The sequence below is a fragment of the Ovis canadensis genome, chromosome 3 (genome assembly GCF_042477335.2).
Source record: "Ovis canadensis isolate MfBH-ARS-UI-01 breed Bighorn chromosome 3, ARS-UI_OviCan_v2, whole genome shotgun sequence".
In the NCBI taxonomy this organism is placed as follows: Eukaryota; Metazoa; Chordata; class Mammalia; order Artiodactyla; family Bovidae; genus Ovis; species Ovis canadensis.
This window is the reverse complement of record NC_091247.1, coordinates 180,807,572-180,829,687: the sequence shown is the minus strand read 5'-3', so window position 1 is coordinate 180,829,687 and position 22,116 is coordinate 180,807,572. Positions and strand designations below refer to the sequence as shown.

At 46.6% G+C, this 22,116-nt stretch overlaps 1 protein-coding gene across 1 annotated transcript in view; it reads left to right on the top strand.

Annotated features, from left to right (window-relative positions):
• Positions 1-21,382, top strand: part of NUAK1 (NUAK family kinase 1) — a 72,700-nt gene extending 51,318 nt beyond the window's left edge. Inside the window, exons 4-7 of the mRNA XM_069581072.1 lie at positions 1,112-1,177; positions 11,919-12,038; positions 13,769-13,901; positions 16,829-21,382. Coding sequence (XP_069437173.1) covers positions 1,112-1,177; positions 11,919-12,038; positions 13,769-13,901; positions 16,829-17,982 — 1,473 coding nt within the window. The 3' untranslated portion in view covers positions 17,983-21,382. The remainder of the gene's footprint in view (positions 1-1,111; positions 1,178-11,918; positions 12,039-13,768; positions 13,902-16,828) is intronic.
• Positions 21,383-22,116: the final 734 nt, after the last annotated feature.

Sequence of the window (22,116 nt, the reverse complement as noted above, 5' to 3'; positions counted from 1 at the left end):
AAAGAGTGGTAGAAATACATGTTTTCAGCCTCTTCGGTCAGTGTTTTTGGAGAAACTAAGAATTGTCAAATGGAAAGGAAACTAAGCAATAAAGTACCAGCTGTGAACATGCAGATTCTGAACTAAAGGAATCCTGAATGAAAGAGAATTCCTAGCCAGTTGGTTTGCCTAAGAAGGCAGCTTCAATTGCAAAGGTCTTTTATGCTGAATGATGTTAAAAACATCTCCCCGTCTGAGTAGCTGGTTCTTTCAGTTCCTCTTCTCTTTCCCTGCCCACCCACCCCCTTAAAAGATCATTGGGTTTTAAAAAGAATTGAACTGGACAGTTGTTACTGCTGTATAGACCAGCGGCCTATTGGTTAAGGATTTCTTTTCACTGTTCAACTGGCTGGCTGCCTGTCACTGGGCTCAGCAGCCAGCCTCGCCAGTGTTTGCTTGAATGGAAAGGTCCTGCAGTATGGCAGTGGCCTGCTTTGGTCTCCTTGGCCTCTCCGCCTTTCACTCTTCACCCCACATTGAGTTTTGTCCAGCAGAGAGGGATTTCCAGAACCTTCCCTCCCAGCTGCTTAGGAAATAACCCTTGGAAGGGCTTCTGTTAACCTCAGGACAGTTGTGCATGGTTTTCTGGGTCCGAAAAGGTTGAACCCAGTGTTGGCGAGACAGGTAGACAGACAAGCCAGGTTGTGAGCCCTGCATTCTGAGCCGCCAGCAGGGAGATCTGCCTCTTCCCTGGGAATCGCCATCACAGACAGACGGTGTCTGCCTCTGCCTGGGACGATACTGCTTTCACACGGTGGAATGACATTCCCACAGAGAATCCCCCCGCTGTTTTACAGGCTCTGGGGGAGAATGGATTCCAGTCATTTTTCCCTTAACCACGCAGCAAGTGACTAATGCTCTCCTGTCGCTGGTGCTGGTCGCTGGCAGGGCACTTCATGACAGTGAGAGAGGCCCCCGAAGGATGGGGGCGAAGACCACCGGCGCTGGTGCACTTTAATCTGTCAAAGATTTTTCCCTTTGCTCACCTTCCTTCCCCTTCCTCCCTACTCCCCACATTTCTCCTTCATACCAACTGCTCCCATTCAGTTCCCTCCATGTCTTCTCATTTCAGAATGGTGTGGTCCACCGGGACTTGAAGCTGGAAAATATACTGCTCGATGACAACTGTAATATTAAGGTAAAGCACTTGCCTCGCTGATGGATGTGCCAGACCTGGGGATTGTAGCTGGTCGGGGGGCAGAGGGGTGGTGGTTAAACACTGCTCCAGGCTGCAGCCTACGAATAAGACAGCCACTTCCTTCCCTGGCTGGTGGGGTGGGGAGCATCACGAGGCTTGAGCCCTCAGTTCGGTTGAATTCATGCAACGAGCATTTATCGGTCTCCAACTCCATGCGAGACATTGTCCTAGGAGCTGACTTAAAATACTGCCCCTGCCCTTGGGAAGCTCATAGTCTGTAATGATCACTGTCAAAATACTTACAATAGCCCAGGGCATTTGTATGTCACATCATATTTGCCCGATATCACTTAAATAGAATCTTCACAACAGCCGTGTGAGATAGAGATTGTTATTTATATCATTTAACAGATAGGGAAACTCAGGCACAGAGATGTTAAATAACTGTCCTGAAATGACACAGTGGTAAGCAGCGGAGTTCGGGGTCTGAACCCACGTCTCTCTGATCCACTGAGCCCAAGTTCGAACCATTCTGCTGGGTTTGCCCGCAGGCCCCCACTTTTGTTATCTATCCCGGTCGCCCCTTTGTCACTCCCATCCCCTGTCTCCTACTTCTCCCTTCACCCGCGCCCCCACCCCAGCTGTGGAACTGGGAAACTGAAATGCCATTGGGAAAAGAACATACCAGCAAGTGATGGGGTTGACTCTTACGGGGAATATTATTGCTGGCTGCTGCTGGAGCTGGAGAAAGCTCTCCTGGCCAACAGGGTTCCAGTGCCTCCCGCAGAGCACTCCAAATGGCCTTTTGATCATGGCTACAAAATAAGCAAATGCAGTTTCAAAATAAACGGGAGCTCGCTGCATGGGTTTCATTATGAAATGGCCTTGGTACTCCCGGCACCAGGGGTCCCTCTCATTGGCTGCTGGTGACGTTAGTGCCTCATCCCTGGTCCCCAAACCAGGCATGGGAATGACCTTGCATCATCCCCTCCTTGGGTTGTTGCTCTCAGTTGGGGGAGTGCATCACCGGGAGACTATTTCCTTGCCGGGGAGGATGGAATTGCCTTGCTGTTTGGATTCTGTTCGTGGATCATGGTGGCAACCATTAGTCACCCTAGTCCTATGAGAGGCCCCTGGAAGACACATCAGGGTGATCTCTCTCTCTCTCTTTTTTTTTTTTTTTTTGGTGAGTGGTTGGCTGTGATCACATATTTCTCTGTAGTCCATAATGTAAGAAGGAAACAGTTGGTCAAATTAGTCTTTCTAGGAACAGGAAGTGAAATCTCAAGGTTTCTCCATTTCTGGCAAAGTGGTTGGATGATTCTCGAAGGAGCAGTGGCTGCAGGGTTAAAAAGAGTTCCATCTTGTGTGGTTTACTAGCTGCTTGACCTTAGGGGAGCCACTTAACCCTGTTTCCTCAGCCATAAAGCAGGGAGGTGGTAATGCCCACAGGCTTGTCTTGAGGACTGAACAAGATACTCTGTTTAGCTTTATCTGAGCACTGTTCAGTGAGTCAAAGTTAAGAAAAGCAGCTTTGGGGTTGGATGGCCTGGTTTTGTAATGCAGCTCTGCCCCTGGCTGACAGCAGTGTTTTAGAGGAATTGTTCATTTATCTCAACCTCAGTTTCCTCATCTGTCCAGTAGAGATGCCAGCCCATTTCTTCGGGGATTGTTGGTTATCTCTTCATTACCATGTGTCAGGCCCTGTGCCTAGTCCTGGACAATCCATGACAAATGTGAGGAATTTAGGCAGTCAAAGCTCTTAGCACTTGACTCTTCATATCCAAGGTACCTGCTGATAAGGCTGGCTGTCCAGGAGGAAGTTGAACAGGAAGTCAGCTGCACTGACGGCGCCTGGGGCTTGGCGGTCAGACCTCAGCTAGAGCACTGGGTTCTGCTCCAAGGGACACATTCTAAGGGTTTGTGTCTCCCACTCCGGCAACTTTCTCTGCAGGTTCTTCCTGCTGTCTGCTCGCAGAGCTCTCAAAACAAGACATAGTCTTTACAAGGCCTGGAATGCAAGCCTGTCATTCAGGGATTGGGTTCTGTGGTACAGCTTGACCTCCTGGTCCCATGATGTAGTCGCAGAAATGATAAGGTGCATAGCTTCCTATGGAGTCATAGAATTCCCCAATGGAGGAGAAGAATGGTTAGCATTCAGAAAGCAATTGTGCTGGGAACAATGGGCAGGAGGCCTGAGAGAATGGCTCATTTACATAAAGCAAAAGGGCAGTGATATAGGGCCTCTCAGCTCCCAGGACCAAGTCTTCCATCCAGGGTCCCTGACCATTATGTAGGGAAAAAGCAGATACATTAAATATTATGAAAATTGAGGTTTTGGTCCTTTTGCCTTAGGAGTCTTTAAGAATTTCTACTCCTGGCATTTACCAAGCTAAAATGCCTATGTTGAGAGTGAGAAGAGTGTGTGTGCGCGCTCAGTGTCCAACTGTTTGTGACCCCATGGATTGTAGCCCACCAGGCTTCTCTGTCCATAGAATTTCCCAGGCAAGAATACTGGAATGGGTTGCCATTTCCTCCTCTAGGGGATGTTCCTGACTCAGGATTGAACCCACTTCTCTTGAGCCTCCTGCATTGGCAGGCAGATTCTTTACCACTGCATCACCTGGGAAGCTATAACCTTCCCTTTCTCTGATGCTAACCCTTCCGTCTGCTTGTTCAAGGACTCCTAAAAGGATCTGAGAAACCTAGAGCTTGAAAGAGTCTTTAGGTCATTTTCTGACTGCTGTTTTAACCAATGGCCTACAAAGTCTGATTGCCTCAGTACATCACTGTATCTTTGTTTCCCTGGAAAGTGGCACAGAGCTTGTCACACAGTAGGTACTCTGAACTGTTGGATTTTGCAGCGAAGGGATGACAGCCAGGATTAGAATTCACATGTTTGACTTCCAGGAAGATTCTCTTTTCATCATCGCACACCCACTTCCAAGGTTTTTGAAAATGTGTTTCAGCTGCTGTTGATCTCTCTTCTGGCTGCATGTGCTCAGCTCTTCCTGACTCAGCATTTTGCTGGAAATATATTTAGAAAGGGCACTTGTAGCAAAGACAGACAGACACATGGCTGCAAGCTGGCCTCCGAGTTCAAGAGATCCCATGTCATCAGTGTCTGGATGGGGCGGGGGGGGGGGGGCGGAAGGGGTGGAGGTGGGCATTGACCTTGAAGGTCTATTACCAGTCAGCAGAGTATGAGCAGCAGGTGCCTCTCAAAAGGTGGGTCCATCTTCTGTATTTCAAGGGTAAAGGGCCTTTGCCCAAGAAGCCTATAAAAATGTTACTGGTGGAAACTTGTCATGTGTTGTTGCAATTTTGGTGTGAGCCATAGCTCTTGTTTCATTCCTCTTCCCTTCCCTGCCTGATGTTGACTTGCAAAGAGCACATCTGGCGTTGGGAATTATTTATCTGGCCACTGCGCAAGGGTGCGGCTTCTAAAAATATTCACACAGTCAGTCGGCAGAAAGAATGAGAGCAATGTGCTTCTCTGGGTTGCATTCCATCCTCTGTGGAGAAGCATGTCTACCAAAATAGACACCCAGCATAGCATTAATTTGCAATTAATAAAAACGGGCCAGATTCGCATCCCACTCTCTGGGAGAATGGAATGCCGACAATTCCCATAGATGGCTCCTGTTAAAGTGCCTGACAATGAGAAGAGGGCCCGGCACCAGGGTCAACCGACCCCCAGGAAAGAGGGCTGGGAATTTGGTGAGCTCCCAGAGCTCAGAGAAGAAGGACGCAGGGGAAATGGCCCGTTGCCCCTGATGACAATGGAAACACCCGCTGCTTGTGGATAAGAGTGGCTCTGAATGGCCAGGGCTGAGTTGAAATGGAAGGCCCGAGGCTTAACAAGACCCGGATGGGCAGCTCAGGGTATAGGCCTCTGGGCTTTGATTATATGAATGTGAGGATGCTGCGTTCATGCATTCACACATCCACTCATTTGCTTATTCATTTGTCCACTTGTGTGTGTGTGTGGGTACATATATACCCATGAATGCCTGTATTCACTCCTCCATCCTTGCACTTATCCGTTCAGCAGATTGAACATCTCCCATGAGCACTACTTATTCGACCACAAGTATTTACTAGGTTGCTACCATGTACCTGACGTGGTGCTAGATGCTGGGAATTTAATAGTGAACCAGATGGCCAGGTTCTTCTCTTCTCGGAGCTCAGGCTCTAGCAGTTGTTAAACTAGCTGTAGTAATAATGAGGCATGAGAAGGTTACGGAGGTGAATGAGGAAGGTAAGGTACCTGCCCTAATGGATTTAGAATTCCATTTGGGGTCACAAACAATAAACAAACATATCATGTAATTCTCTGGTGGTAATGAAAATCCATGCAGAGTGAGGCTGGAGGATGGGGGTGTTATTTTAGCTAGGGGCCAGTGGGGATGGGGGCAGTCAGAGACAGCCCCTTGCAGAGGACTCAACTCAAATTCACTAGGCTTTTTGGCCTTTGTACACACAGTTCCCTCCACCTGGAATGCTATTCCTATTGATCTTTACCTACCCATCCTTAGAGTCTCACCTTCAAGTCCTCTTCTTCCAGAAAGCCTTCTTTGGTCCTTATCTTATCTCTTAGCAGGCCCAGATGGCTCTGCTGTGTGCATTATAGCACCGTTGTGACCTTCCTGTTAAAAGGAAGCAGTGGGTCTGAACTATGGGAGGATCAGAAAGCCATTGCTCTGGTTGTGGTGACTGAACTGGGTTTTGATGGATAAGTAGGAGTTCAATAGCAAGGAATATGATGACAGCCTTCCAAGGGGTGAAACAAAAAGTGTAAGTCTCTCAGTTGTGTCTGACTCCTTGTGACTCTTTACAGTCCATGCAATTCTCCAGGCCAGAATACTGGAGTGGGTAGCTGTTCTCTTCTCCAGGGGATCCTGCCAACCCAGAGATTGAATCCAGGTCTCCTGCACTGCAGGTGGATTCTTTACCAGCTGAGCCACCAGGGAAGCCCAATGTGATGATGACCTTCCAAGGGGAAGAAGCAGTAAACACAGGAATAGGGCACGTCATGGAGGCTAGACTAGGAAAGTAACCTTTTCTGAGCCCCTGCTAGAGGCCAGGACCCTGTGGCAGAGCTTCCACATGCCTTATTTCATTTGGTTCTGAGAATGCCTCCGCTAAGGTGAGTCTGATTACCACCATTTGACAGATGAGGCTCCCATAGCTGATAAGCAGTGGGGCTGGCTGCCATCCTAAGGGCTGTTTGACTGTGAAGACCAGGCACCTGATAAATTCTCTAACTCTCCCACCCAAATTTGCTCTAAATCCCAGTGCATCCTCACACTTACAAGCGTTCTTGCTTCAGCTGCCTGACGTTGTGTGTAGGTGGCCTGCAGATAGCAGGCCCAGGGGGAAACCCTCCAAGTGCCGATGGTGGCTGTGGCCAGAGCAGCTGTATGGGGAAACCATGGTTGAACGCGCCTCCCTGAGAGGCTGCTTCATGGAGCTTCCTCAGATGGCTTGGGGTGCGTCATTTCCTGTCTGTCTCGGGAGGAGGTGTGATCTTAGAGCTTAAGATAGAAGCCAAGCCCACTTACTCCTGCTCACTGGTTCACTCCCTACCTTCACTCTGGGACAGCTTGAGCAAGGCTGTCATGGGAAGAGCCACAGTAGTGAACTCCAGGTTCCAAGAGAGCTATGGAGTGTGTCTTCCTGAAGAGTGACACAGAGAGCCCATGTCCTCTTTACCCCCCGAGAGCCATAACTCCCCCTTATGTGGAGCTTTACAGCCAGCGCGGCTCTTCACCCACATCTCAGTCTAGCCACATTCCTTCCCTTGGCCTCAGCTTCCTCATCTGCAAAATGGGGATAACAGTGGTACCTGGCACCTAGGGTTGGTGTGAGAATTTAGTATACATACCACTCACACAATGGCAACTGTTGTGTAGCAATGCTGCCATTATATGATTTTCTCATTTAGTCTGATTTTGCTTTTCACAACAGCATGTGGTTGGGGCTGTTGCCATTCCCTTTTCCAGCAAAGGAAACAGACTCAGTTGGAAGTAGTGATCGCTAACATTGACTGAAGGCCTGTTATGTATAAGGCATGGTTTAAGGCACTTACCATCTACCAATTCATTTGATTTCATATCAGCCCTGTGAGGTAGGTTACATCGTAACCATCATCCTCTAACTTACGCTGAAGGAACCCAGGGTCAGAGTGGCTGATGTCCAGCGAGTCCCCTGAGGATCTCGTGACAGTGCAGAGGCTGACACTGTAGGCTCTGGGTGGGGCCTGGGAGCCTCGGTTTCCAATGGGTTCCCAGCTGGTAGGTGGCAAGGCCAGGATTCGAGCTCAGACACTCAAACCCAGCATCCCTTGCTTTTCCCATCATGTGATGCAGCCTCTGTAAGGCTGGACATGCTTATTTTGGAAATGGATGTTAATCGTTTCTCTTGGCTCTTTGGTGGACTCTGAGCAAACAGTTGTTTAGTAAACCAAACTATTGGCATTATCCTAATGGCTGTAGTTAATGGAGTTGGCCAGTACTAGGGCTATTGCAGGGCTTTACATACATGTCTTTAATCCTCACAACGGCTTTAGAGGTGGGTTCTACTATTATTCCTGTTTTGCTGTTGAGGAAATTGGTGGCAGTTCCCACATCACCTGGCCGTGCCAAGTCTAAGGCTAGCTCCAGGTTCTTCTGGCTCCACAATCTCTGATCTGTCCAGTGCACGTCCTCTTAGTCCCTGCAGTTACTGTCTGACTGTAGCTTATGTTATCAACATCAACTTTCTTTCTCAGAGGTTAACCATCAGCAAGCCAGTACTTCCTTTTTCATTGGGTGAACTCCCAGGGATTACTCACAATAATCTTTAAAACAATGGTGGTAAAATGTATGTAACATAAAGTTTAGCATTTTTAGGTGTTCAGTTCAGTAGTGTTAAGTACATTCACATTGTTTTTCCACCACCACTTCCATCCACCTCCAGAACTTTTACATCTTCCCAAACTAAAACTCTGTTCCCATTCAACAGTAACTCCCCATTCCCGCACCCCTGACCCTGCACTTCGGTCCCCCACCCCGATCCTGGCATCCCCGCTTCTTGACGAACTTGACTCCTCTTAAGTACCTCACATAAGTGGAATCATGTAATATTTATCCATTTGTGTCTGGTTTGTTTCACTTAGGCAAATAGTGTTTTCAAGTTTCATCCATATTGTAGCAAGGCTAATTCTTTTGAAATGTGTATAATCATTTTCCAGTTTGTGTCTCTGATTTTGATCCAGCAGGGCACACCTTTAGAAAACAACAAAACTCCAGAAATTAAGGACATGAGCATTGACGTCTTTTTCAGAGTTCAGGCTGAATTGAACAGAGGTGGTTCTGAACAGGGCAGAGCAGCAGTCCATTAGCAGTACAAATGCAAAGTGGTTACCTTCCTCCAAAGCTTACCAGTGTGTCAGCAAAATACAACTTTGAAAGCAAAACCAGATGCCTCCTTGGTGGAGAGTCAGTCTCAATACACAACTGATGTTCTGCTACAGAGAGTCTTTCAGAACCCAGTGTTCACATGGGTCTTCTGTCTCTGATCTTCAGCAGAGATTCTTCTTTTTTAGATTGATTTTTACCCGAGCATAGTTGGTTTAGAAGCTTGTGTTAGTTTCTACTGTCCAGCAAAATGAATCAGCCATACACCCCCTTCCTTTTGGACTTTGCATTCAGGTCACCACAGTGTACTGAGTGGAGTTCCCTGGGCTGTAAAGTGGTTCTCACTATTCTATACATTATCTTCTTAAGTCCTCTAACCATGTGCTTCACTTCCAGAGCAGGGGGCAGGACTAGCTCCATTATGACTTTTTCAGGTTGGAGCCATTTCTGGGATTCTTTTTTGTTTTATTATGTTTAAAACAATCATTTCCCCAAATCCCCAAATATCTTTTATTTCATTCTCTTTATGGATTTTGCCTTTTTCTAGTATCTTCTGTGCTATTTCACTTTCATATTTTTTTGAGTTCAATTCACTTAAAAAATCCTATGTATTTGAAAAAGAAACCTTACCTAATTACTTCCAAGGGAAAACCAGTATTGCTTTGAGTATAATGAAGCTAATCAAATTACCTATGTGGATTTAAAGGGGGGACATGTATTTGAGCTCCAACTTTGTCAAAATGCTTAAAATGGTAATTGGGACATACATTATGTCATTTAATTTTCACCAGGACATCGTGGGGTTGGATATTATTCCTACCTCCATTTTACACGTGAGAAATGGAGACTTTGAGAAGTTTTGTAACCGGTGGCCATTCCCTGTCTTATTGTTGTTATACGCTCCATGCAGTGTGGAATTTTAGAGCTGCAGCCCAAGTTTCAGTGGCTCAAAGATGGAAAAGTGTATGTGTTGATTAATATTGCTTTTCCATTGAAGTGCCAGGAACTTGGACTAATCTAGATTTCTATTAATTTTATGTCAGCAGCAATGACAGTTTTACTGGGAGAGGCCGATAGACATCAGTCTGTAAGGATGGGAGTGGGACATAACATAAACACGCTTCTCAGAAGGGCTATAAGGAAAGCAAGGATGCCTAGACTTGGAGCGCTCGGGTGTGCATGTGGGGATTTGCACGTAGTGGTGGTGGATGTCTCGTGTGTGTGTGTGTGTGTGTGTGTGTGTGTTTGGAAGCTCACGCAGTGCCCCAGATGCCACCAGCATTCACAGTGCTGTGTCGGCTCCTGCCTTAGCCAACTTCTTGGAATGTTCCAGGGCTGCAGCTGGTCCCTTTGTGTCCTGATTGACAGGGCATACTTCATAAAGCTTCTAACCATCTTCCTGTAAGCCAGGCAGGGAGGGGCCTTGATAAGAAAGTGAAATTCAAGGCAATTAAGTGCAATCTGAGTCCCAAGATGCATTTTCTGAGTGCGGTTTTGTGCCAGCTGCTTTCTGTGCCATTCCATTATTTGGGGCAACTTTATAAAACTGGCTTCTTGGCGCTACATTCAGAGCCTCAGCTGGATGGATGAAATCACTCATCCTGTTTATAAGCCTCCAGTGGAAATGTGTGTAGGGTAGGGCAGAAGTCCTCAGAGGCTCAGCATGGAAGGCAGTCTTAGACTGGCTGAATTTGCAGATTGCCCATGGGTAGCACAAAAGGCAGCGATTTGAACCTTTAGAGACACCTGGTTTACAATTGTCACTTGCTAGTTAGCTCTCCTGAGATGAATAACCTAATTTTCTTAAACCTCAGTTTCCTCATCTGTTCAGTGGGTTTTTAAAAAATTGTGATAAAACATCCATAATGTCAAATCTTCCATTTTTGATATTTTTAGATGTACCATTCAGTGGCATGAAATACGTTCACATTGTTGTGTAAATGGGATTTTAGATAGGATTAGATTGGAGAGTGTAAGGTACTAAGGTGCTTAGAACAGAGCCTAATAACTGGAGGTTGTTCAATAAGTGTTAACTAAGTTTATTATTATTATTTTGTATTATCTACTAATTATCTTGTACTTTTCAAAATATAAGGCCTATTCTGGTGACAGGTGTTTCTTGGATGAGGACAGGGGCTAAGCAGTGGATGATACAAAGATGAGGGGTGGATGTGGAACCTGCCATCTGACTCGGGGGATTCAACCTAGTATGCAAGGTGAATTTATATATATATGTATATGTATATTTGTATATATATGTTTCCTGACATATACATACACACATAAGTAGTATATAGTATATATGACTTTATATATACTACATACTTATGTATATGTTAGGATATATGTATATACAAATTTACATGTACATATGTAGTATATATGAATGTATGTGATAATTCATACATGCATAATATGCATATGTATGTGACAATATGTGTATACATGTAACATATATACCTTATATGTATATGTGAATAGGTGCACACACAAACACACAGAAGAGCACTGCCATGAGGGATAATAAAACACTTCAAGAAACCAAAGGAGAAGAGAGTGATTCCAAGGGGTGTGTGATACAAGAGAAGCAAGGTTAAGAAAAACATTCGGCTGGACTCTAAAGACTTGAAAGTTACAAAGCACCTTGGCCTTCACAATCTCACCTTGATTAATTTTTTTCTTACCATTCTCACAATAGTCCTGCAATCTAGAACACAATAGGGATCATGGGTTTGCATTTTCTTGTAGGTAGACTGAGGCTCAGAGTGGCTAAGTGACCCTGCTCCATGGCACACAGATGGCTGGTGGTGGAGTGTGGGCTGCACTATGGTGACACAGAGCCCGCTGCTCTGGGTCCATTTCATCTAGAGTTCCAAGGTGTGCACCACACAGTTCTGATCAGTGTGTAGGTGATGTCCGGTGCACAGGTAGGCGCATATACCACATGGATGGATGCCGCGAGATTTTCAGTAGGCTGCAGACAGTTCTCAGAGTAGTAACTATACACTTTGTGTTCATCAGAAACACCAAGCATGTGATTCTGTGGGTATTTCTCAGGGCACATCTTTACTGATGTGAGAAGAGAGTCCTTGCACAGAGTGATTTTTAAGTAATGGACCATGCAGTGGGTGCCAAGCACTGCAGTCGGGAGTCACAGGCCCAGTTGTATGAACTGGTCCTTCTGTGAAAGCTCAGGGCTGGAGAGCAGAGGACGACCCAACCCAGCTGGCAGAGCCAGCCAGGGGCACCTCGGATGCTCAAGTCTGGGAGGTGTGAGCGGAGCTAGTGCAGACAGTGACTGCAGTGCTAACAGGCTCTCTGGGTCTCACTTCTCTTTGTAGATTGCGGACTTTGGGCTTTCCAACCTGTACCAGAAGGACAAGTTCTTGCAAACGTTCTGTGGGAGCCCACTCTACGCTTCTCCTGAAATTGTCAATGGGAGACCTTACCGAGGGCCAGAGGTAAGCAGCTTGCCTGATGTGTAAGGTGGGGGGCTTGAGGGAAGGAAGGAACTTAACCTAGGAATACTTAAAAAAAAAAAAACAATAAAAGCAAGCAAGCAAAACCTTATATGATTATAAAAGCCATAATATATATGTGTGTATATATATCTGGAAGAAAAATCCAGAAAAGCCTAAAAGAGAAAGTAAAGTTGCCTCCAATTTCCCCATGAGAGATAACCACTTAATATTTATGTGGTTTTTAAAAAGAGTTTCCCGCCCCCCGCCACAGTGTAGATCTCATATTTCTAATTGAGATCACTATATACATGTATATCTCACCTTTTATTAACTTAAAATTGTCATATTTTCTAAATTTGTTATTAAAAACATGGTTTTTAGTGATGACACACTTATTTTATGCATATACCATAAATTTAATCACTTACCTAGATTTAGACAGATTGTTTTTAGTTTTTGCCTATTATAACAAAACAGGCAAAACAGAAAGCAAACTCTCACTCTGCAGTGAATCTTTTTGCATGCATTTTGGACAGCATGTATTTTTGATTAAGGAAACACGTTTTAATTGCATCTTCTGACTCATGAGAAATGCATCTCTCTATATGCCTAAACTTATCAGGGCCAATAAAAGACGTGTATGTGAGAATGTCCTTTTGAAAATGGGTGAGTTGTGACTGATTACTCATTTTTAGAATGATAGTTCTATTTGCAGAAAGAGTCATCTACTTAGGATCCTTTAAATAGCAGCCATTCAGTGGATTGAAATGTTTTCTTCCAAATATTTATCTGTTTGAGAGTGTTTAGGGGCAGGGCAAGAGGGTAGAGAGATGGATGCCAAGAGCCTCCGTCAACTGCAGTAAAGTCTTTCTAAAATAAGAATGTAAGAGAGGAGCCTAGGATCCAATTTACAAAACTGCAGAAACTCGACACTAAATTTATCATAGATAACGAATGCTCCTGTGATCGCTGATGGTCTGTTTCCGAGGTTACAAGCTGGCAGCCTGTGATCTGGCCAGCAAGCATACTTTATTTGGCCACGTTAGTCTTTCTAAAAAAGTGAACAAACAATTAATCAATGGGCTATTTCACATAAAAGTCTGTTTTCTGACTTCTCTTGAAAAGCCAGAGGCTCTAATAGTGCTGGGCCTGTTTGAGTAAGTGGCCCCTACTGGCCAGCAGAGGCTGCCTGCTTAAGGTGGGGACTGCCCTCCACAGTTTGCCTTCAAACCAGCACTTGTCTCTTCAGCCCCACCTTGTCTCTTGCCTTGTTCATTTTGTTGCCTGCTTGGCTGTTGTAGCCATTTGGGTCTGTAGCCTCTGAGCCATTGGAAGAAGCTGCAGGATTCCTGAGTAAGGAGTCCAGAGGCCCGTGTTCCCGTCTGACCTCCATCACTGGGATGGGGCGTCTCTGGAGAAACCACTTAACTCCCTTGGGCCTCATCTGTCAAATGGAGCTGAAAATAATGCAGGGCCCTACCTGTTTCCCCAAATTATAGTGAGGATCAAAAATCATCTATTGAAGAAAGTTCTATGAATTAGGACTGTTTGAAACGAAAAGGTCAGGCTCTGAAGCAGGCCCCAGGTGCACTGCCTATCAGGTGTCAGGCCATGGTGGGAATCTGGCTGCCAGGTGCTAAACTCCCTTCCTGGGGTCGTTGTGGGTGGCTGCTCATGGTCTGTGATGCTGATGTTTGGGAAGGGAATCTACTTGTCTCTCTCTGCTTCAGGTGGACAGCTGGGCCCTGGGCGTACTGCTTTACACTCTTGTTTACGGAACGATGCCCTTTGATGGTTTCGATCACAAGAACCTCATCCGGCAGATCAGCAGTGGTGAATATCGGGAACCCACGCAGCCCTCAGGTGCGCGCCTGTGGACGGCCAGCAGCTGGGCCGGGCGAGGCCAGCTCACATATCCCACTTTTGTGTTGATGTCTGTAAGGAAGACACCTGCTATTCCTCTTCTCCCCAGATCTTTGCTGAGCTGACTTGTTAGTCCGCTTTCCCCAAACCTTTTCACTGTGGTACCGGCAGATCAGTTGTTCTACAGAGCAGGCTAAGAGTCCTGTTTGCTTGCTGTGCAAACTTGGGCAAGGCTCTTACCATGTTTAGATTCTGTTTTCCGCTATTGGTGCACAATTTGGAAAAGGTATTACATGAAATCCCTTCCAGTCTGTAGACATAAACTCCCTTGGTAGACTCTGAGTGCAGGAGGGTGGCAACTACTCTTTTTCACACCTTGCCCCGCTGCGGGTGTGGTACATGAGTGTTGTTTCGTTACCATGGCTGAGAACAACTTTGTCCCATTGCCCCCACCTCCTAGCAAATTCAGTGGTTTAAATGACTTTGATGAGCCATGTCTCTTGGTTCCCTGGATTGGCGAGAGCTCCTCTGGCCTGGCTGGGGTTTCTCCTGCAGTTGCAGTCAGATGGTAGCTGAGGTTGGGGCCAATTGTGGGGATATCTTGGGGTCCCTCTGTGTGGGCTGTCTCTATGAGCAGCCTCCTCAGGCCTGTCCCTCCAGGGGGTAGCCTGGGCTTGTTACGTAGCAGCTCAGGGCTCAAAGATGGAGGAAGAAGTAGCTGCCAGGTCTTAATGTCTCCTTGGAAGCCAGATAAGGTCACTTCTGCCATGTTTTATCAGTCAAAGTGACCAAGGCCATAAGCTCCATCTCTTGACAGGAGAGCATCATGTGGGTATAGAAGGGGTGTGTACAGGTAGTTGATTTTAGAATGTAATTAACAGACCTTTCATATACACACATCCCACATGTGTGTACACACACACACACACACACACACAAGTTGATTCTCATTATTTGCGGCAATTCAGGAAAGTTGCTGTGAATGCTGAATTCATGAATACTGAAGCACTGCTCCTAGGAAGATACAGGGCTCGACTCCTGTGAGCCTCTGGTCACAACGTTTTTGTCAATGGATCACTCCATATTCTTGTCTTATGTACATTTCTGTTTAAAGGTGCCTCTTTTAAACTATACTATTGATTCACGAACATCAAACTCACAGCCAACAGCGCTTTAGTTCATGCCTGGGAGCAGCTTGTCTGACACTTGTCTGATACCTGCCTGACATTCTCTCTGCATGGCGCCTCACCGTCTTCTTGCCCTTACAATCACCAGACAGCACTTCAGCACCACACTTGGGGGCCGTTCCAACAGTGAGATCACCAACAAAAAGGGCAGCAGTGTGAAAAGCATGGACTAAATGGGTTATGAAAAGGACACTTCCAGCACAGGAGCAGAAACAAGAAGACAGTGCCTTGTTGCCTGGTTCTGGCTCAGCTGGGAACACACATGCACAGTGGGGGCAACTCATTTTTTCTCCTCTGTGGAAAGCACCCTGAGTATTGATTTGGGGGTTACAGTTTAGCTTAGTGAGTGGGCAAGTTTATAAATACAGAATCTGAATAATGAACATTGACTTATTTTATATAAATAGATATAGATATACAGACATATACATCTGTATATATTTTTCAATGAGCCAACCTGTGGGGTTTGTTGGAGAAAATTCAGGGTGACCTCTATGGTAGCCTTTTTGGCTCAGTAGCCAAATGGTGCCAACAGTTTCTGGCACATTACAGGGGTCCAGAGACTATTTCTTGACCGAATGAATGAACATCCTGTTGCTGTACAGAGGTGTGTCTCACCCCCAGCACCATTGCCAGGCCCCTGCCAGCTACTCATTAGCTGCATAAGTAGCAGAGGGGAGGTGGCGCCTTCCTGGGATATAATTCAGCTCCCACTGGGGAAGCACAGTTTGATCTTAAAAGGTGATTTATAAGCTGCGAGAGTCAGTTGGTTCCTGTGGCCTCCTCAACATCCCTTTGGGGCTTTCCCTTAATTCTTTGGCAGCAGAAATTTGCAAATGGAATTTTTCAGACGGGCCATAAATGGGTAGCAGATAGAGATCAGCTCTCTGATCCGACAGCTGGGTAGGCTGTGGATTATATCAGAGAGGGACAGGAGGTGAGCACTGGGTGTGGGTCTCAGCCTGGCTGAGGCCCTGGGGTTCAGGCCAGCCTTGAGCACAGTACCTTTCAGTGCCCAGGTGTGCCAGCTATGAGCACCTCTCCATCCTTCTCTGCCTCTCCCTCTCTGATAAGAAGCCTCTTTTTTTTTTTTTTTTGCCATTTTAGCCGTAAAATTTCCTCTCTGTGCTGACATACTTTCCCAATGACCCAAGCAGTGTATATTTATATAAGTCTACCTTTGGAGAACTAAAGAAAGTCATGGTAATCTACACCTGTTTTCCCTTTTGGTAAGATGATACCCACCAAAAGAATGGTGGGGCCCTGCTTGGACTTGGGCCTGGATTCTTTCCTGGTTACCTGGGGAAGAATCTTCCCCATTTTATAAAGATCTGAGTTGATGGAAAGCTCAGCAATTCGACATTGCGTTACCTGTGTGAAGAAGCATGCCAGGCTGTGACGGCCCCCTGGCCTGTGGCTCTGAGTCTGGCTGGTGCTTTCTGATGTCCAGTCTGGAAGGCTACAGCTTCCCGCTCCACAGTGTGGCTGAACTAGGGCTTCCTCTGGATTTTCCTCAAATGAGTGTCTCCTGGAGTGTCAGCCCTGTGGCAAAGCCCAAAGCCCCCATAAATGTATTGCTCCTAGAATTCTCTGGTGATCCAGAGGTTAGGGCTCTGCACTTCCATGGCAAGGGGCATGGGTTTGATCCCTGGTCCAGTAACTAAGGTCCCGCATGCCATGCAGGGCATGGCCAAAAATAAACAAAAAAATGTATTGTTCCTTTTGCTTCTTGTCCCGTAGATGCTCGAGGCCTCATTCGGTGGATGCTGATGGTGAATCCCGACCGCCGGGCCACCATCGAGGACATCGCCAACCACTGGTGGGTGAACTGGGGCTACAAGAGCAGTGTCTGTGACTGTGATGCCCTTCACAGCTCTGAGTCCCCACTCTTGGCCCGCATTATTGACTGGCACCACCGTTCCACGGGGCTGCAGGCTGAAGCCGAAGCCAAAATAAAAGGCTTGGCCAAACCTGGGGCCCCCGAGGTCGTGCTGGAGCGTCAGCGGTCGCTGAAGAAGTCCAAGAAAGAGAACGACTTCCCTCAGTCTGGCCAGGACTCGGTGCCCGAGAGCCCATCCAAGCTGAGCTCCAAGCGGCCCAAAGGGATCCTGAAGAAGCGGAGCAACAGCGAGCATCGCTCTCACAGCACTGGCTTCATCGAGGGTGTCGTCAGCCCGGCCTTACCGCCCACTTTCAAGCTGGAACAGGACTTGTGCCGGACTGCCGTGCCCCTGCCAAGCCCCCCTGAGGCCGAAGTGCCAGGTAAACTCAGCCCCAAACAGTCGGTCACGATGCCCAAGAAAGGCATCCTGAAAAAGACCCAACAGAGAGAATCGGGTTACTATTCGTCCCCGGAGCGCAGCGAGTCTTCAGAGCTGCTGGACAGTAATGATGGGCTGGGCAGCAGCATCCCCTCCCCCAGCCCCCCGGACCCTGCCAGGGTGCCATCCCACAGCCTCTCCTGTCGCAGAAAGGGCATCTTGAAGCACAGCAGCAAGTACTCAGCGGGCACCACGGACCCAGCCCTGGCCAGCCCCGAAATGCCCACACTGGAATCCTTGCTAGAACCAGGCGTCCCCACCGAGGGCCTCTCCCGGAGCTACAGCCGGCCTTCCAGCGTCATCAGCGATGACAGCGTCCTGTCCAGCGACTCCTTCGACTTGCTCGACTTGCAGGAGAACCGCCCCACCCGCCAGCGCATCCGCAGCTGTGTCTCTGCTGAGAATTTCCTCCAGATCCAGGACTTTGAGGGGCTCCAGAACCGGCCCCGGCCCCAGTACCTGAAGCGGTACCGGAACCGGCTGGCAGACAGCAGCTTCTCCCTCCTCACGGACATGGATGACGTCACTCAGGTCTACAAGAAGGCTCTGGAGATCTGCAACAAGCTCAACTAGCTCCCGGGGTGCAGGGGTGGGGTGGGGTGGGTACGAGGGAGAGGAGTAGGAATGATGACTGGGCTTTGGAGCTGGTTACCTCTTTGCTGGCCATGACAATAGACTGAGAAAGGGATTGGTGCTGTTTGGCTTTGGCCAAATTTGAAAGCTGAGTCAGTGCCTATGTGGGAGAGGTGGGCAGTTGGCCAGTCCTGCTGACTGCCAGTTAGAATTGGGATCCTAATTGGCATTTTGCTTTATGGCATCTCCTAGGGGACCAGCTGTCCAGGGGAGGTGGTGTTGGCCAGCACTTCCAGGATAGGGAGGGAGCATATGGGAGAGGGAAGCATTTCTCTAGAAGTCATCCACATGCTTCTGGAGGAGGGCAGAACAGACTATAGCCATCTGTTGCAAAATCACTCAGAGCTTGCTCTTTCTCATGTTATTAGCAGGCTTGGTCTGACTGCATAGGGTGCACATGTCGATTTTAGTTATCTGAGCTTGAATCAGTGATTGATTGATAAGGGCTGCTGGGTGCGTTGGTTTGAGTAGCCCCGTGGGAAGGAATGCTGTGATTGATTAGTAATGGCTGTCATGGGGATGGGAAGGGGTACAGTAGCACTCATGCCTTGTCGTTGTCATCCTTGACCTGGCTAAGCCCTGGGAGTGTTAGTGTAGATCCCATGGGATCTATGTCGTCTCTTTTATGCCACCGTGGGGCATTTGTTAATTTGCTACTCTACCTTGAATGGAAGACAGGGCCTTGGTCAGAGAAGGAATGCTCTGGACACTGCTAAGGACTTAGAGCCAGCCCATGGTGATTGTTTGGCTTCTTGTGGTCTGCCTCTTCTTTCCTAGTGTCTGCCTGGCTCTTCAGCACAACCTCCCAAGGGTGGGCAGGGGGAAAGCTGGTGGTGTCAGAGGTCAAAACTATGGTGTAGGACAGTGCTCGAGACCCTCTGTGATCTTTCTAAATGAATGGAAATTGATCCATACCAGCAAGGGGGCAACTTGTCAATTTCTTTAATGTCTCAATATTAACTGGAATGCTGCCTTCTGGATTCTCACCTGTGTGAATGTTTTGAATTGGATGTGATACTGTACTACGGTCTCCAAAGGAGTAACTGAATCAACTATTTACCCCATTTACTCACAGTAAACAGTTTCCTCATCCACTCAGTGGAGAATCCTCAGAGGTAGGCGAGTTTGCTTCTGGGAGTTAGTGTGTAGGTGGGATATTTGAAGGAGGAAAGTCAAGTCAGGCAGAAGGTGTTTTCCCCCTCAAATCTAGGTATTCTGTGTCATGGGTTTGAACTCCTAGACTTTGAGGGAAAGGTTTCAGCCACTCAAGTGAATAAGCTGCTGAAAGAGCAGAGGGGGTTGGGAGGAAGAAAGTGGAAGAGGGAACATTTCCCTGGACGTCTTCCTGATGGTTCTGGAGGAGGCAGACAAGAGGTGTGACAGGACTCTTATCTTGAAAAGTCACATAACTCACTTATGTAACTTCTGGACACCCAGATTGCAAGTGAGAAGACATCACTCCCACAATGGGACATCTTCAGATACTGAGTTTGGGATTGATGGTCATATTTGGGAGTTTGGGAGGACCTCAGATTCTACTGGCCCCAGCTAATTGAAACTCTTGTTTCAAGATGGCCAACTTCTGAAAGCCACCTGGATATTTAAGGAGAACTAGTCTTGGGGGGTGTTTGGGGGAAAACCAACGTGGGAGATGAGAAGGAATTTACCTTCAGACACTAAGAACATTGATTAGAATGAAACTGCCCTTTGCCAAAGGAGATGGCTCCAGTTCTCTCCTTGTCACCAGCTCTGGGGTTTTAGCTTGTGCATCCCTTCGGGTTGAGCTGAGTAGTGTAATATGGGAAGCTTTGTGGGTTTCCTTTCATTCAATTCCACCTTCTTCCTGAGCTCCAATATAGGTTCAAAGGGAAAAAAGCCTATAGCTAGCAAATTGTATGTGGGGTATGTGGGTGCGCGGTTGGCATTCTCCAACCTCTAAAGCTCCTTCTTCCTTGTATCACTTTATGCAACCTTTTCTGGACAGCCTATACTGCCACATTGCTGGTCCCTCATGCATGGCAGCCTGTCTAGTTGGTAGCTGTCAGTGTGACTTAGGTATAACATCTACCTACTGGTTGATGTAGTTTCCTTTTGCCCAAGTGATTGTGTCTGTTTGGTATTTTCCATCCTTATAATCTTTAAGTAAAAGTGACACTATTAAGGAAAGTCATTCTATCCCTAGCCTCCAAAAGAGAAAACATTTATTTTCTCTTTCTCAGTAGACCCAGACAGTGGATTGTGGCAAAGACAGTTCTCCATTCAGAGGCAGAGACTGCATTGAGTCCTAGTCTGCTGGTGATCTTAGGCACCTGCAGTATTTCAGGGGCTGAGTTTTCTCTTCAGCGAGGACTGGATTAGCTGGTCTCTCAAGTCCCTGCCTAGTTCTGACATTCTGCTAACATCCTCTGATTCTGGATATGATGTTGACTCTGTCCTTTCAAAAAAAGAAAGAAAAAACTTGGAATAGAGGGAAAAGACCACAAAGCAGCTCCCTTCCTTCTTAAGTAAGTCCTCTCATCCCTTCCAGCCAAGGAAATCATGCTTGATTTATTTCCATGGAATTACAAGTGAGAGACACTTTGATGACCTGGTGGACCAAGCAGGAGGTTCGAAGTCAGCTCTCCTGGTCCTTTCCTTGCCTCTGGGCCTTTCAGTGTCTTAGTTTACACATCTGCCAAAGGAGTAGAGTTAATACTTCTTTTTACAGGTAAATTTCAAGGCATGATCAGTTTTCAGGAAGTGCTTCAAGACCCCAGGTGAAATGAAAATGCCAAGTGCTCTCTGAATTTCCATCCCTGTTATAAGGTGCTGCTTCTGCAGATGGCAAATAGTACCTTTTGGGGTGAAACTCAGGTGCGTGTTGGCCAAGCCTGTTGTCTTGAGTACAAATGTGAATGACTGACTGACTGCTTATTGCCAAACTGGAAATGTTCTGTAGGGATTTACTGGCATGGTATCATTCCTAGAAGAAAAAAAAAAAGAGAAACTTGACTGCACATTTTTTTTTAATCCATGTTGTGACTTTTATTTAATTTCTATTTTTTTTTTGGTAATAAAAAGTTGACTTTTTTATTTGAATTTGTCTTTTTTTATTTATTGGTCTGAAAGGCATTTCAAAGGTATAATAATAATATATTGGTGTAATTTAATTGGTGCAACATGCTTTATGGCTCCAGTCAAAATTGGTTTTCATTCATTTGATTGGTTTGAGCCCAGGGCAACCTATAGGGGATTAAAAAAAAAGCTGGATAACCACCCAAAGTGTTTGTATTTTCATTGGAAACTGATTTTGTTTTTGTTTGTTTTTATTTTTAAATTAAATAAATTGCCATGAACTGAACTGGAAACTTGCATCTTTATTTGGTTGTTTTTCTCTTAGTTAAGAGATAGATTGGGTATTAAGTAACAGAAACCCACCCATTAGCTTAAGCACAAAAGGGTCAAAGTTCTCAGAAGAGGAAATGTAGCTGGCAGTGCAGTTGGAACCAGGAATTGAAAAAGTAGGATCCAGGCCCTCTTTTCTGCTCCTTCTCACAGTCCGATTTTATTATTCTGTTTCCATAGCCTTACTTTCTCCTCCCAGGTTTTAATGACCCACCTTGGCTTACCTGATAGCTTACAAATTCACATGTTCTCAGTTCTAGTTTCCAAAGAGTTGACCAGGTTCCTGCAACCTGTACTAGAGATAGCATCAAAGGTTAACTCAGCCACACTTGCTTCCCATGTCAGCCTCCTCTGCCTGCCCCCTGCCAGGGTTCTCTTCATCTGGGCAGGTGTTGTCTAGTTGCAAAGAAGTGTTGGACTCTTTTGTGACCCTGTGTACTGTAGACCTCCAGGCTCCTTCTGTCCATGGAATTTCCCAAGCAAGAATACTGGACTGGGTTACCATTTCCTTCTTCAGAGGATCTTCCTGACCCAGGGGTTGAATTCGTGTCTTCTGCATTGGCAGGTGGATTCTTTACCACTGTGCCACCTGGGAAACCCTGTTGTAGAGGCTGAATCAAATGTGACATGTAAGGGGTAGCCAGAAAACAGAGCTGGCTGGATTGCCACAGCTAACATATTGTCAGCTAT